The sequence below is a fragment of the Brassica rapa genome, chromosome A09 (assembly GCF_000309985.2).
Source record: "Brassica rapa cultivar Chiifu-401-42 chromosome A09, CAAS_Brap_v3.01, whole genome shotgun sequence".
Taxonomy (NCBI): domain Eukaryota; kingdom Viridiplantae; phylum Streptophyta; class Magnoliopsida; order Brassicales; family Brassicaceae; genus Brassica; species Brassica rapa.
In genome coordinates, this window is record NC_024803.2 from 744,232 (window position 1) to 757,154 (window position 12,923).

Consider the following 12,923-nt stretch of genomic DNA (forward strand, 5'->3'; position numbering starts at 1 on the left):
CTAAGAAATTCAATAACCGGTACAGGTTTAGGAACAGAGCAAAACACAAAGGTTTAATTATTTAAATTATGTCTAGACATACTATTTGGTACAACATAATTTTTTTGTTTGGTTCAGATTGTTTTGGACATAGTAAATTAGATTCCTGTTTGGATATTTATATCCAATCAGGTTTGGTATTCGGATTCGGATATATTGTCCATGCTTAGAGGCCATGACATACATACAATAGTTAATAGCTCACTGCTTCTTTCATTGTATCACTTTGATAAACATATTATGGATACCAAACTGTAGAAAAAGCTCTAACATTTTTTACTTACCTATTAAAACCATGTAATCTTATTCACATCCTAAACGGTATAAACAAACCGAAATTTTTCCTAATCTTCTTCCTTTGTACCTCTTAAACTTAATCCATAGAAGAAGAGCTAGATTCTTCTGTCTCGTCTCCATTGAAACTAGACGGCAACTCCACACCAGACCTACAACATCCTCAGTCAATTTCATCTCTCTGTTGTGACAACAAATATACATTATGATGTTTTTTACCAACCGGTTTATCTGGTCTTTTCTTTCAAAAGTCTCGCTGTAAACTTGCTGAGGATAGCCATGTTTCAATCGTTTGGTAACCTTTTTTAACAGAAGAAAAGATTAAGGTTAAGAACAATGCTGGACCCTTCAAACTCTCAAGTATGCTTAAACTTCAAACTCACCAGCGGTTCACCGGTTGAATGCAATTTTTCTCTATGCATTTTCATATGATTCATCTTCTCTCCATGATACTTTCCCACCTTACCACACAAAACATAAGTCATATTTCTTCAATACAAGAGTAAGAAAGGAACCTGTGGAATTAGATGTATTAGAGAAATCATTACCATTCCAGAAGATGTATCTCTCTCCATCGAATCAGAGGATCGGCTGCCACTCAGAGGCAACATGTTTGAAGATTTAGTGAGATACCCGGTCTTGCGTCCACCATTGAGTATACTTTTATCATAATCATGAGTCTGACTGGTTCCAGAGAGATTATGGAAGTTGTCAATCAGATTGTATCTTGAACCTTCAGCCCGACCTTTGGAGCTTATATGACTCTTCTTGCTGTTTGTTAGAGGGACTCCTTGAGGTGGACCTTTGCGGTCAGGGACAGTGTTAGAGTAACTGAGAGAAGGGGATTTAAAACTTGGCTCCCGAAGAGTCTGCTTATCTCCTAGACCAGGCTCCATTCCACCCATCATGTCATCATCATCATCATCCTCATCCTCTGATGATGAATATGGATCTGACAAAAGCATCTTCGGTTTACGAGCTGGTTCATAGCTCTATTACATCAAAACATAAAGAAACTTAGTTTATGATCCCTATGGATATGTAAAAAAGAAGAAGAAAGGCTTCAAGAACTTCACTTACAGGACCAGGAACAAAGCTCTTCCTAGTTCCAGTGAAGTATGGAGTGTGAGACCGTCTTTGATTCCCAACATAGATTGGCTCTGACACGCAAAGAAGATGACTTTAGCTTCTTTGAACCACTACCTTAATAAAGCTAGGACATTTTTTAATCGTGACTCACCTTGAACTACAACACTATTAGTCTGAGGCTCAAACGCACCAGGAGGAAGAGGATCAAACTCAACTCCCAAAGGAGGACCATCCTCTCGGTACTGTCTTCCTAATTGTCTCTTTACCGCAGTAATAGCAACATTCTCACTATCTCCCTTTACTTTCAAATATCCTGAAGGCTTACTAAGCCCATGGCTTCTCATAGTCTGAGGATGATGCTCACTACGTCCAACGTATCTAGAACTCTCCACATCTTTGCTAGAGACAAGATTCTTATGCAACGACGAGCGGCGTTCCGAAGATGTGCTATCTTCACCATCATCATCATAAAGCCTTTGACTTTCAACTTCCCTCGGCTTCGGGTTCCAATAATCGGTTTGCTTAGTGCTACCGCATGAATCCTGTCTAAGTACGCTCCCACGATCTTGAAGAACAACACTTGACCGATCTTGGCTCCCTATGTTGTTCCCATCTTCTTTAACAGAACGTTTGTCCTTTAACCTTCTGTGGCAGAACCAGCCTGAAACTTGCTTCTCGGTTAAGCCTATTTCCTCTGCTATCTTAGCCTTCATTTCTTCGCTCGGGTACTTATGCTCTGTAGAGAAACCAAGTCACAAGCATATAAATACAACTTGGCATAAAGGAACAGATACACAAATCACAAGTCCATTAACTACCATTGTAGAAATTCTCAAGAGCCATGACTTGCATAGGAGTCTTAAGCTTCCGCTTCTTGCTGTTCTCTGCAGAGTGTTTATCGCCATCAGCAGGCATCTCCCCTGAATCTATTAAACAAAACACATAGCTTAATTTAACCATAAGGATGAAACATCTTCTCCATCAATAACCAAGAGATTAATCACAAGACCAAAATCAAAACTTTTGATTATGAATTTATTTTCCTACAATTTTCTTTCAGTAATTCCATTATTTAGACCTTGAAAATTTCACATAAATGATTCAACTTTAGCACCAAAACACCAATCAAAACAATCAAGATCAAAATCAACACAAGTTTTCCTACAAATGTTGCCAGTAATTCCACAAATTCAAGCCTTAAATCTACAGAAGTTTCACATTAATGATTCAACTTTATAAGTTTTTGACCTTTTTATGATCTGCCAAAACAACCCTTAAAATTTGCCAGAGATCTTAGCTCAATTGTTAGTACCAAGAAAAGCTCCAAAATTCACGATTCCTTTCACTAATTAAAACTACAAAACATGGGAATCACATTGTGATTCGACAGATAACATTGAAAAGCTATTCTCTCACGTAAATTAGCAGGAAACAGGAAGAAAAATAGCAATATAATGGAAAGACAGATATTGAAAGAGAGGAGGATAACCTGAGAGCATGTTTCCAGAGATTGATGGATCAAAAGCTCAAAACCTAATCAAAACTCTGATTTTCTCATCCAAGGAAGAAGAAGAAAACTTCTTTCTCTTCACGAACAAACAAAACTCTTTAAACCGAGCCGGTTTTATTAAATTGTAACCTTTAAAACGACTCGAACCGGCTAAACCGCTTAAAAGAAACTAATTGAGCCGACAATTTTTTTTGTTTTCGGTTTCACATCCGGGTTAGCTACAAACCGATCGGTGAGATATGAAAATTCAGTCGGTTTTTTGTTTGGTTCGGTACAGGGCAACCAAATAAACTAAATAAATAAACCGAAGTAACCAAATTATACCAATTTTACTTGAGTAATTTTGGTTTTTACCCAATTAACCGTATTTCAACACAAAATGACACTCAAAAACCAAATTAAATAACCCAGCTTCGAACCTAACCAAAATGTAATTTGGTTTCATTCTTGGTGATATATTCGAACATATTCTCAAAAACCGAACAAAAACAGAGAACCAAATGCCCAGCTCTAAATATAATTTTTTGAACCGGATTGAATTTTAAACCGGTGGCTCTAACCGGATAAATCTAATGTTAGGCTTCAATGTGGGTCTAATTGGACAAGGAATAAATAAAAATCTATTGGGCCGACCAAACCTGAAAGTTAAGCCTTAGTATGGGCATAATTAGACAGCGAAGTACAGAGGGAGAGGCGACTAATAGTTTGATTAGTTTCTCAAACCGCCATGGCTACAGCTACAAGGTTTCTCCGGAGATTACCGAGGTCTCTCAAGCTTCCTCCAACACTTCTCCGTAGCAATGTAACAAGAGTTTTAAGCTCTTTTGCTCACAAAACTAACGAGCCATTTGAATCTCGTATCCGCCATGATTCTTCTATTATTATCAGAAGCTTCTCTTCTCAAGGTCCTGCTCCTATCGATTATAGGTAACTTACTTCCTATTCTCTTTCCCTTTAAATTACTGTTTCAGGTTCATGAGTTTCATAAAAATGTAAAAAAAAAACAGTTCGATATTGCAGGAGGATGAGTTCCACAGATTAGCCAATGTCACTATAAATAACCTTCTCGTGAAGATTGAGGTATGTAAAGCTAAAGACTTTAACTAGCTTTAGATTGCAATAGTCTCGTACTTACAATGTCTTGGCTGGGAAAAAACATTGATTTATGTTCAGGACTATGGTGATAATGTCCAGATTGATGGTTTCGACATTGATTATGGGGTAAAGATGAACTTTTTTTTTATTGCATTTACGATCTTGTTTCTGTTTTTTTTTCGAAACCCATGTGTGTGCTTATTATCATAAGTAGGTCCTTTTGTTGTTGTGTCCAAACAGAATGAAGTTCTCACACTAAAGCTTGGATCTTTAGGCACATATGTAATGAATAAGCAAACTCCAAACCGACAAATCTAGATGTCTTCACCTGTCAGGTATAGATTCTTTCTTATCTAGATCATCATGTTCTGCTAATTTATGGAGAAAGGAAGTGTGTATCGTCGATGTATTTGACTTTGAGCTTCCACATCTTGGATTCACATTGATGTCATCTTGATTCTATTGTTTTGGCACACAGTGGTCCGTCTAGATTCGACTGGGACAGGGATGCTAATGCGTGGATTTATCGGCGAACAGAAGCAAAGTTGCATGAACTGTTGGAAGAAGAGTTGGAGAATCTATGTGGCGAACCAATTCAACTCTCATAAGAAAAAGCCTTAAAACAATAGTTTTGAGTTTATCTAGGAACTTGGAACTGCTCTGCCCTTTCAAGCTATTTTCTACTATGAAACATCCAGAGAAATAAACAAACTAGGCACATGAAAAGATTGTGTCAGTGTGAAGCCTGATTGATGTTTTCTTATTGTACTATTTATCAGTAATGCAATGTTCTCACAGTGACAATGTTACACAATTCTTCTCTGTTAAAGCTCTCTTTGTTTAAGCAGAAGCTGTGAAATCTTTAAAAGATTTTAGGTGTTCCTAGTTTCAATAAGTGTCCTTGTTGTGTTTTGTGACTTGAGTCTTTTTTAGCGTCTGCAAGTTTCTTTCTACAATAAACTACACTTAAACAAAAGTAGTTTATGTGTGATTCTTTCATCCTTCTTCGACCAAGTCTTTGATGTCTAAAAACTAATTTCCACGGCCCGTGTGTGTATTAGAATGATATCTTGATTTAACAGGCCGCTAAGCCATAATGTTACTTTGCCTTCAATTTTCATTGATCGTTATAGGGTAATATGTTTGTTTTGTTTTCACCTTATCTCCGCTTATTGTTGTGTTAAATTTTAAAAACATTCACATATATTTTAGAAAATATATTTATTTATTTGATTAGCATTTAATTATAAATTATTTTATATCTAACTATAAATTTTATAATAAAATATTATATTCAGATAACAAAATAATATATTTAAGAATTATCTTATGTTTTAAAACATGTTTATATTTTTGAAAGTTTTATTATATTTATTTATAGTCAATTATCTAATATAATATATAAATATAATAGTATTAATAGAAATTCGTTTTTAATTATGTATATTTATTATTAATTTTAGTCACTTATATAATCAGATATATTCGTGTGGGAGGGCCGCTTTCCCGTCTCGCCGCGCTATCTGCCCCCGCCCCCCGCGCTTTTCCGCTCCATGCCCCCGCGCCCCGCGCTCTTCCCCGCCCACCCTCTCTCTCTCTCACTCCCCCTCTCTCTCCCACTCTCTCTCCCACTCTCTCTCTCTCTCTCCTCTCTCCTCTCTCCTCTCTCCTCTCTCCTCTCTCCTCTCTCCTCTCTCAATATATATAAAATATAATACAAAATTACTCTTAAAAAAAGAAAAAAAAGGAGAAATTTGGTAAAACTTTCCCCAAACTCTTCATAGTTCCTACTTCCTAATCGCCAAAAGAAGATGCCTGGGAATGATCGTCGACTTCTTGTTTGTCTCTGGCAGCAATCTCTGAATCACAGATCTTAGAAATCAAACAATGATTTTCGCTAAACAAAAAAATCAGATCTGAATCGAGAGACTTACTTCTTCAGCAGCGTGGAGGACGGCGGCCATGTAAACCGGGAGCGAGTCTTTGAGCCTCTCTTCAGGAAACGAGTGATTCTCCCGACCGGCTTTGATCGGTTTCGAAACCGGTTTGGTCTCTGGGCCATTTCTTCACTTTTTCCGGTGGTTTCTCCATTGCCCAGAAACGGGATCGAAAGATTACTGCAGAGAGAGAGTTTTAGTGGAAGGAGGTTTGTATTTTGACAGTAGCGGTCTTTCTTCGGACATGGATATAATTGGAGAAGAAAGAAGGGATAACGGTTTGGTTTGTTGTCTGATTATAGTGTTTTTGAGTTTGGATTGTTGTCTGACTATAGTGTAGTGTTGTCTGAGTTGGTGTTTTTATAGAGAAGCTAGCGCCTTTCGTAACGGCTATATTTCTCTTAAAGGTTTGAGTCTGGTCTCGATCGCCACAAAACACGTGCGTTTCTCCTAACGGTAATAATGTTGGAATCGAACCGGTCTTGCAACCACCTAAACCGGTCTTGCAACTTCTTCTCGAAGATGGTGCGTTGTATAATCTAAAGAAATACTTCCTCTCTCATTCTCTCTCATTGTACTCTTAAAAAAATTATCTGTAACTTGATCCTTAGGCGATGTTATTGTTTCTGCAGAGCTATACTAACTGATGAAGAAGAAAGACGATATGACTGTTTAGTCTTAAAGACAGATCTTTGCTTTTGCATGAGGCTCCTTCGTTGGTGATTATACTGGTGGGTTGAGAATGAAATGCCTAACATTGACTTTTGGTATAGTCATTCTGGGTTCTATAAAATTGTCTTTATGTATATTTACTCTGTTTTGTTCTCCTCACTGATCTTCGGCATTTCCATGTCATTACAAGTATTATTTGAGTCATTATAGGTAATTTCTCAAATAAATATTGCTTTTTGCTTGGTAACATACATTATGAAATGTCATAATCATACAGACAAGGGAAGGAGTAATGCACTGGCAAATTTCAGCTACAAAAAAAAATCGTTAACATCACAGGGTAATAAGATAAGTAAATAACTAAATATAAATATTGATTCTAATTGTGTAATCACACAAAAATAAACTTATATACAAACCCGTATAATCATTCTTGTGCTTTTGAACTTGTAGTATATAACTAAAATCTCATCATTTTGAAACTGCTCCACTCCCTTATTTAATGAACTTGAGGCCGTTTGTTGACCATTCAGAGAAAATGCCCTCTTCCTCTTAGCCGTTGCCCTCTTCCATAACATTGGGACCATATAGTCATTAAGTGATGGTGATGTCTACGAAAAGTCTTGGAACTTGAAACTTACTTCACTCCCTTTATTTAAGTAAATGGACTTGAGACAACTTGTGATCATCAAACAAAAAAAATGGCCTCTTCCTATTTGACTCCGGTGGTGAAAGACGGAGAGTGTAGAAACTGGTCGGAGCTACCATTTGAATTAATGTCGTCGATCCTGTGCAGGCTCGATTTGATTGGAGTATTTGAAAACGCTCAGAAAGTGTGTACTTCATGGCGTCGCGTCTGTAAAGACCCTGCCATGTGGCGTAAGATTGACATGTATAACCTAGGCCTAGACTTGGGGTACAACCCCGAGATCATATGCCGTCACGCAGTCGATCGCAGCCAGGGAGGTTTGGTTGAGATTAACATATGGCATTTCGGTACTGATTCTCTCCTCAACTACATCGCTGATAGGTTATAAGTCTCTCTCTCTCTCTCTGAAAATATTTTTGTGAACATGTTTTTCGTCTTATTGTTCTCTGTTACACGCGATTACGTGCAGCTCAAGAAACCTGAGAAGTCTTAAATTTGCATTAATCTCTCCCATAACAACTGAGGGACTTACAGAAGCACTTGTGAAGCTTCCATTGCTTGAAGAACTCGAGCTCTTTTACAACAGATTGTTGGAAGATTCTCTTAAAGCTGTAGGCCAGTCTTGTCCTAATCTGAAGACATTGAAGTTAAACTGCTTAGGAATCGCGCCTCCTTGGCACGTGAGTGATGATGATGCCCTAGCCATTGCTGAAACAATGCATGGGCTTCGCTTCCTCCAACTTTTTGCAAATGGTTTAACCGACGTCGGTTTAAAAGCCATTCTTGATAATTGTCCTGATCTGGAACATCTTGATCTACGTCATTGTTTCAATGTTCACTTTTCTGGAGATTTGAAGAAGCGGTGTTACGAGAGGATCAAAGTTTTGAGACCACCTAATGACTCGACTGATGATTACCCATATATTGCGAATGATACATCTGACGATGAGGACCCTTTCGTGCCAGATGCTAATTCGGACGGTAACTTCCCAATTGACTACTCTGGCGACGATCTGTATGATATTTTTATGAGGTGCTTTAATTATCTATAGGTTTTTCTGAGGACTTTATTGTCTATGTCATGCATCTTTTATTCTTGCAACAATCCTTTTTCTATGATAACCTTTTATGAATATATTCTACAACATTTAACAAAATCCTTAGGCAATTGTAGAAATCAGAAAGAACAAGATGGGTCATGTAATATCACTTTTTTTTCCCTTCAGAAAAAAACAACCATCAAAATTCTTAAATAAAACATCAATCATCTATATGGTCCTGTACTGCTTCCGGTTCAAATGTTTCATTTTATGGTTGCGTGACCATCAAAGCGTCTCCGCGATGAACTAATCAGGTTTTGGAACAAATCCATCAACCGCAAAGTTCCTTGTTGCTGAAGGAATGGCTAAACGCAATCCATCGAGCTCTGGTCTTGCAATGACTTGGCATCCCTGTCGAGATACGAAACATATTTGTTGTTGTTACAGATCTTTTCTTTTTGGTTTAAGAGATAAGAGAGAGAGTTTACGTTTCTGTGAGGCTGAAAGAAAGATCAAGCATGTCATTCTCCTTATCGGTTGGTTCTTCAAGTTTGTTGTACTACTTAGTTTCCTGTATATAGATTTCCAAATATCTTTTGTTTTCAGGGAAAGCAGAGGATGTTTTTATGATTAATGGAGGAGATATGTTCCCCATCACTTGACACGTTGAACACGCTAGAGAAGTCTCACAAGCCCCTGCAAAAGCTTTTCTCACACAACTAACTTGTCCAGGAAATGAACACTAGTAGTTGTTGACTGCGCTTTTGAGATTCGATGTGTTAATCTTCACAACACTCTCTTCTGAGTATAAGTGAAAGCAACTCACAACCTTAGGTCTCTGAAGCTTACTACCAGAAACCTCTAACCCATCAATGCTGTAAAGAGTTTTTAAGGTAAACTCTTGGAGAAGACGGCAACTAATACTAAGTGCCTTGAGTCCTAAGCAATTTTCTAGAGCTAATTTCTCTAGATGAGGGAAGTTTGGATCTGTGAAGAAATCTGAGATATAAGTTTGATTTAAGCTTCAAGGCCCTTTTGAAATTGTTAGTGAATTCAAATGTCAAGATCTTGAACTTAAGTGATCTGAGATTATTGATTATTATAAATTTCAACGAAATCAATACTATTTCAGTTGAACCAACATGCTCTTGATAGGAACTTGACTAAAGTTAAAAACACAAAGATTGGCTTTTAAGACTACAAATGGCGATGGTGCTGGCACTCAAGAGGAGTAACAAGAAACCTCGCAGCATCAAAACAATAATCATAACTCAAAACAATATTATACTAGGTGTCTTGCCCGCATATGCGGACTTAATCGTTTTACAATATTTATTAGGTTATTTTTTATTAATTCAAAAACCAGTATAATAAATTATTATTTATGTTTTCAAAAAAAATAAATCAAACATATATATTTTTATTAAAGATAACATTGACTTTAACCACTGAATTTATTATAATTGTTTTATAATTTATTTTTAAATTTTATAACTAAAAAATATGTTTTAAGATAACAACACAATATATAAAAATTATCTTATTTTTTAAAAAGTTAATATTATTAATAAAAATTCGTTTTTGATTATATAATTAATTATATATAAAATTCATTAAAGGTATTATAGATATTAACCGCTCTAACTTTCAACGTGAGAGCTCTGTTGCTAAAAATTACTTCGCAAATAATAGTATAGATACTGCTTATTTGGGTTCGAGCTAACCATTTGAGTTATGATTATTGTATATAAAAATATAAATTAAATATACGTATTATATACTGCTTATTTGGGTTCGAGCTAAACAATAATTAAATATACATTCCTACCTACCCATTGCTGAATCTTTAGCAAAATTAAATATAAGTATATAATATTCTAGGTATTAAATATCTATTAATTTTTCTGTTCAGTTGAAATATTTTAAATATAAATATACACGATTTTTTTTGTTTTTGCGATATTTGGTTTAATGACTCTTTTGTTTTTGCGGTATTTGTTTTTGACTAAGAGATTGAAGTCGATGTGTCAGCGAGTTTCAGATCTTAAAAGAGTCATCGACAAAGGTTTACAGTCATATATAATTATGGCTGACTTTGATGAAATAACTATAACCCTTTGTTGATATAGTGTCTTATCTCTTTCAAAGTCAACCATAATTATATCGGACTATACCCTTTGTTGATGACTTCTTTAAGATCTAAAACTCGCTGATACATCAACTTCAATCTCTTAGTCTGTAGAAAGATACTTACAGTTATCATTGAACGAACCCATCTGAGATTTGATCAGAAAACAATCATGTACACAGGAATTTGTGTGACTGTCCAATTGCAAGAGTGTCATTCTGACTAAAAATTGTCTCTTTACCGCAGTAATAGGAGATATGTTTCATAAATAGCATTTAAAAAATAAAATTTTTTAAAAAATCAACTTTTTGATTAAAAATTCTAAAAGTATGTCCATCTATCAACAAAAACTTTTATTATCCAAATTTTTAAATCACAATCTCAAGTCTACAATATTTCTTTATAAAAATGATAACTTTCCATAAATAGCTTTAAATAATCATTTTTAAAATACAACTTTTTGATTAAATTTTTTAAAAGGATGTCCATCTATCAACAAAAAAAAAGATGCACATCTATCCCGAACTCTTATTATCCAAATTTCTAAATTATAATCCCAAATCTACAATATTTCTTTATAAAAATGATAATTTTCCATAAATAGCTTTAAAGAATCATTTTTAAAATACAACTTTTTTATTAAAAATTCTAAAAGGATGCCCATCTATCAACAAAAACTCTTATTATCCAAATTTCTAAATCACAATCTCAATACAATATTTCTTTATAAAAATGATAACTTTTCATAAATAGCTTTAAATAATCATTTTTAAAATACAACTTTTTGATTAAAATTTTTAAAAGGATGCCCATCTATCAACAAAAAAAAGATGCACATCTATCCCAAACTCTTATTATCCAAATTTCTAAATCATAATCCCAAATCTACAATATTTCTTTATAAAAATGATAACTTTCCATAAATAGCTTTAAAGAATCATTTTTAAAATACAACTTTTTTATTAAAAATTCTAAAAGGATGCCCATCTATCAACAAAAACTCTTATTATCCAAATTTCTAAATCACAATCCCAAATCTACAATATTTCTTTATAAAAATGATAAATTTCCATAAATAGCTTTAAAAAAAATCATTTTTAAACACAACGTTTTGATTAGAAATTCTAAAAGGATGCTCATCTATCAACAAAAACTATTGTTATCCTAATTTTTAAGTCAAAATCTCAAATCTATAATATTTCTCTACAAAAATGATTAATTTACATAAATAGCATTTAAAAAAATATATTTAAAAAATACAAATTAATACAAATATTTGTTAATTAACAAACGAGGGACTTACCGAAGCACTTCTGAAGCTTCCATTGCTTGAAGTCTCATACTGCACACTTAAGCACTTCTGAAGCTTCCATTGCTTGAAGTCTCATACTGCACACTTTTAGCTGAGTCTCTGAAAGTTGTTGGTCAGTCTTGTCCTAAACTGAAGACTCTAAAGCTAAACCGCCGGTGTTACAGGCGTCCTCGGTACGTGAGTGAAGATGATGCTCTAGCAATCGCTGAAACAGTGCCTGGACTTCGCAACCTACAGCTTTTTGGAAACATGTTATCAGACATTGGTTTAAACACCATTCTTGATAATTGTCCTAACCTGGAACGTCTTGACTTACGTATGTGTCTCAACGTTAACTTTGTCGGAGATCTGAAGAAGCAATGTTCGGAGAGGATCAAAGTTATGAGACGTCCTGGTGACTCGACTCATGATTATCCATATGAAGTATTTTTTTATGATGCCAATTCATTTGATGACTATTTCCCTGAAGTTGATTACCCTGAAGATGATGACCCTTATTACCCTGAAGACCATTACTTCCCAGCTACCAGCGACAATTATGGTGACGATCAGTATGAAATTGATATATTCGGTTTCGTTCAAATCTAAGTTCGTTTTCACTGGTGAGATCTTTTCATTATTTCTCAAGTGTTTTTTTTTTGAGGTTCTTCGCGTTATAGACATGTGTCTTTTATTTTGTGAAACTCTTTCTTTTTTTTTTAATATTTTTATATCTCAAGAATGCGATTGTTTGAGCTTATTCTGCAACATTAAAGAAAAGAAGCTTGTTGCAATAATACTTTCTCTCAACCATAAAAATTCTTAAAGAGACATTAATCATCTCTATGGTTTTATACTTCAAAAGGTTCCATTATATGAAAGCTTAACGATCAGTTTGCAAAAAACTAATGAGGTTCTGGAACAAATCCATCAACTGCAAAGTTCCTTGTGGCTGAAGGAATGGCCAAACGCACACCATCAAGCTCTGGTCTTGCAATGACTTGGCATCCCAGTCGTGCTCTGATACAATTTTTTTGTTACTAGGAACATTAGATACAGATCTTTTCTTTTTTTTTGGGTTAAGAGTAAGAGAGAAAGTTCACGCTTTTGTGAGTCCAAAAGCAAGATCAAGCATATCATTCTCCTCCTCATCGGTTGGTTCTTCAAGTTTGTTGTAGT

The 12,923-nt window shown here is 35.1% G+C and overlaps 4 protein-coding genes and 1 long non-coding RNA gene across 6 annotated transcripts; 3 read left to right on the top strand and 2 right to left on the bottom strand.

Annotated features, from left to right (window-relative positions):
- Window positions 1-179: 179 nt before the first annotated feature.
- Window positions 180-3,148, bottom strand: LOC103846745. Of its 2 annotated transcripts, XM_009123745.2 has the most exons (9): window positions 2,912-3,007; window positions 2,671-2,777; window positions 2,241-2,348; window positions 1,574-2,158; window positions 1,414-1,493; window positions 882-1,325; window positions 717-794; window positions 557-633; window positions 180-485 (listed from the first exon to the last, which is right to left on the bottom strand). In XM_009123745.2, exons 3-9 carry the CDS (start codon window positions 2,335-2,337, stop codon window positions 413-415), a joined length of 1,434 nt encoding a protein of 477 aa, XP_009121993.1. In that variant the 5' UTR covers window positions 2,338-2,348; window positions 2,671-2,777; window positions 2,912-3,007; the 3' UTR covers window positions 180-412. The 2 variants fall into 2 exon arrangements, with proteins under 2 accessions (XP_009121993.1, XP_009121986.1); XM_009123738.3 differs by lacking the exon at window positions 2,671-2,777 and having other exon boundaries at window positions 2,912-3,148.
- Window positions 3,149-3,607: 459 nt separating this feature from the next.
- On the top strand, window positions 3,608-4,897 carry LOC103846758 (frataxin, mitochondrial). The gene is given in 5 exon segments (XM_009123758.3): window positions 3,608-3,859; window positions 3,940-4,012; window positions 4,106-4,153; window positions 4,268-4,362; window positions 4,506-4,897. Coding segments are annotated over 5 exon segments (546 nt in total). The 5' UTR covers window positions 3,608-3,659; the 3' UTR covers window positions 4,636-4,897.
- Window positions 4,898-5,422: 525 nt separating this feature from the next.
- On the bottom strand, window positions 5,423-6,203 carry LOC103846790. Its single transcript, XR_628716.3, has 2 exons — window positions 5,962-6,203; window positions 5,423-5,886 (listed from the first exon to the last, which is right to left on the bottom strand). It is a non-coding gene; the product is annotated as an uncharacterized LOC103846790 (long non-coding RNA).
- Window positions 6,204-7,088: 885 nt separating this feature from the next.
- LOC103846768 (F-box protein SKIP19) lies at window positions 7,089-8,380 on the top strand. The gene is made up of 2 exons (XM_009123768.3): window positions 7,089-7,666; window positions 7,755-8,380. Exons 1-2 carry the CDS (start codon window positions 7,338-7,340, stop codon window positions 8,335-8,337), a joined length of 912 nt encoding a protein of 303 aa, XP_009122016.1. The 5' UTR covers window positions 7,089-7,337; the 3' UTR covers window positions 8,338-8,380.
- A 1,148-nt stretch (window positions 8,381-9,528) lies between these two features.
- On the top strand, window positions 9,529-12,353 carry LOC117128296 (F-box protein SKIP19-like). The gene is made up of 2 exons (XM_033280399.1): window positions 9,529-9,556; window positions 11,836-12,353. The coding sequence occupies exons 1-2, from the start codon at window positions 9,529-9,531 to the stop codon at window positions 12,351-12,353; spliced, it is 546 nt and encodes a 181-aa protein (XP_033136290.1).
- Window positions 12,354-12,923: the final 570 nt, after the last annotated feature.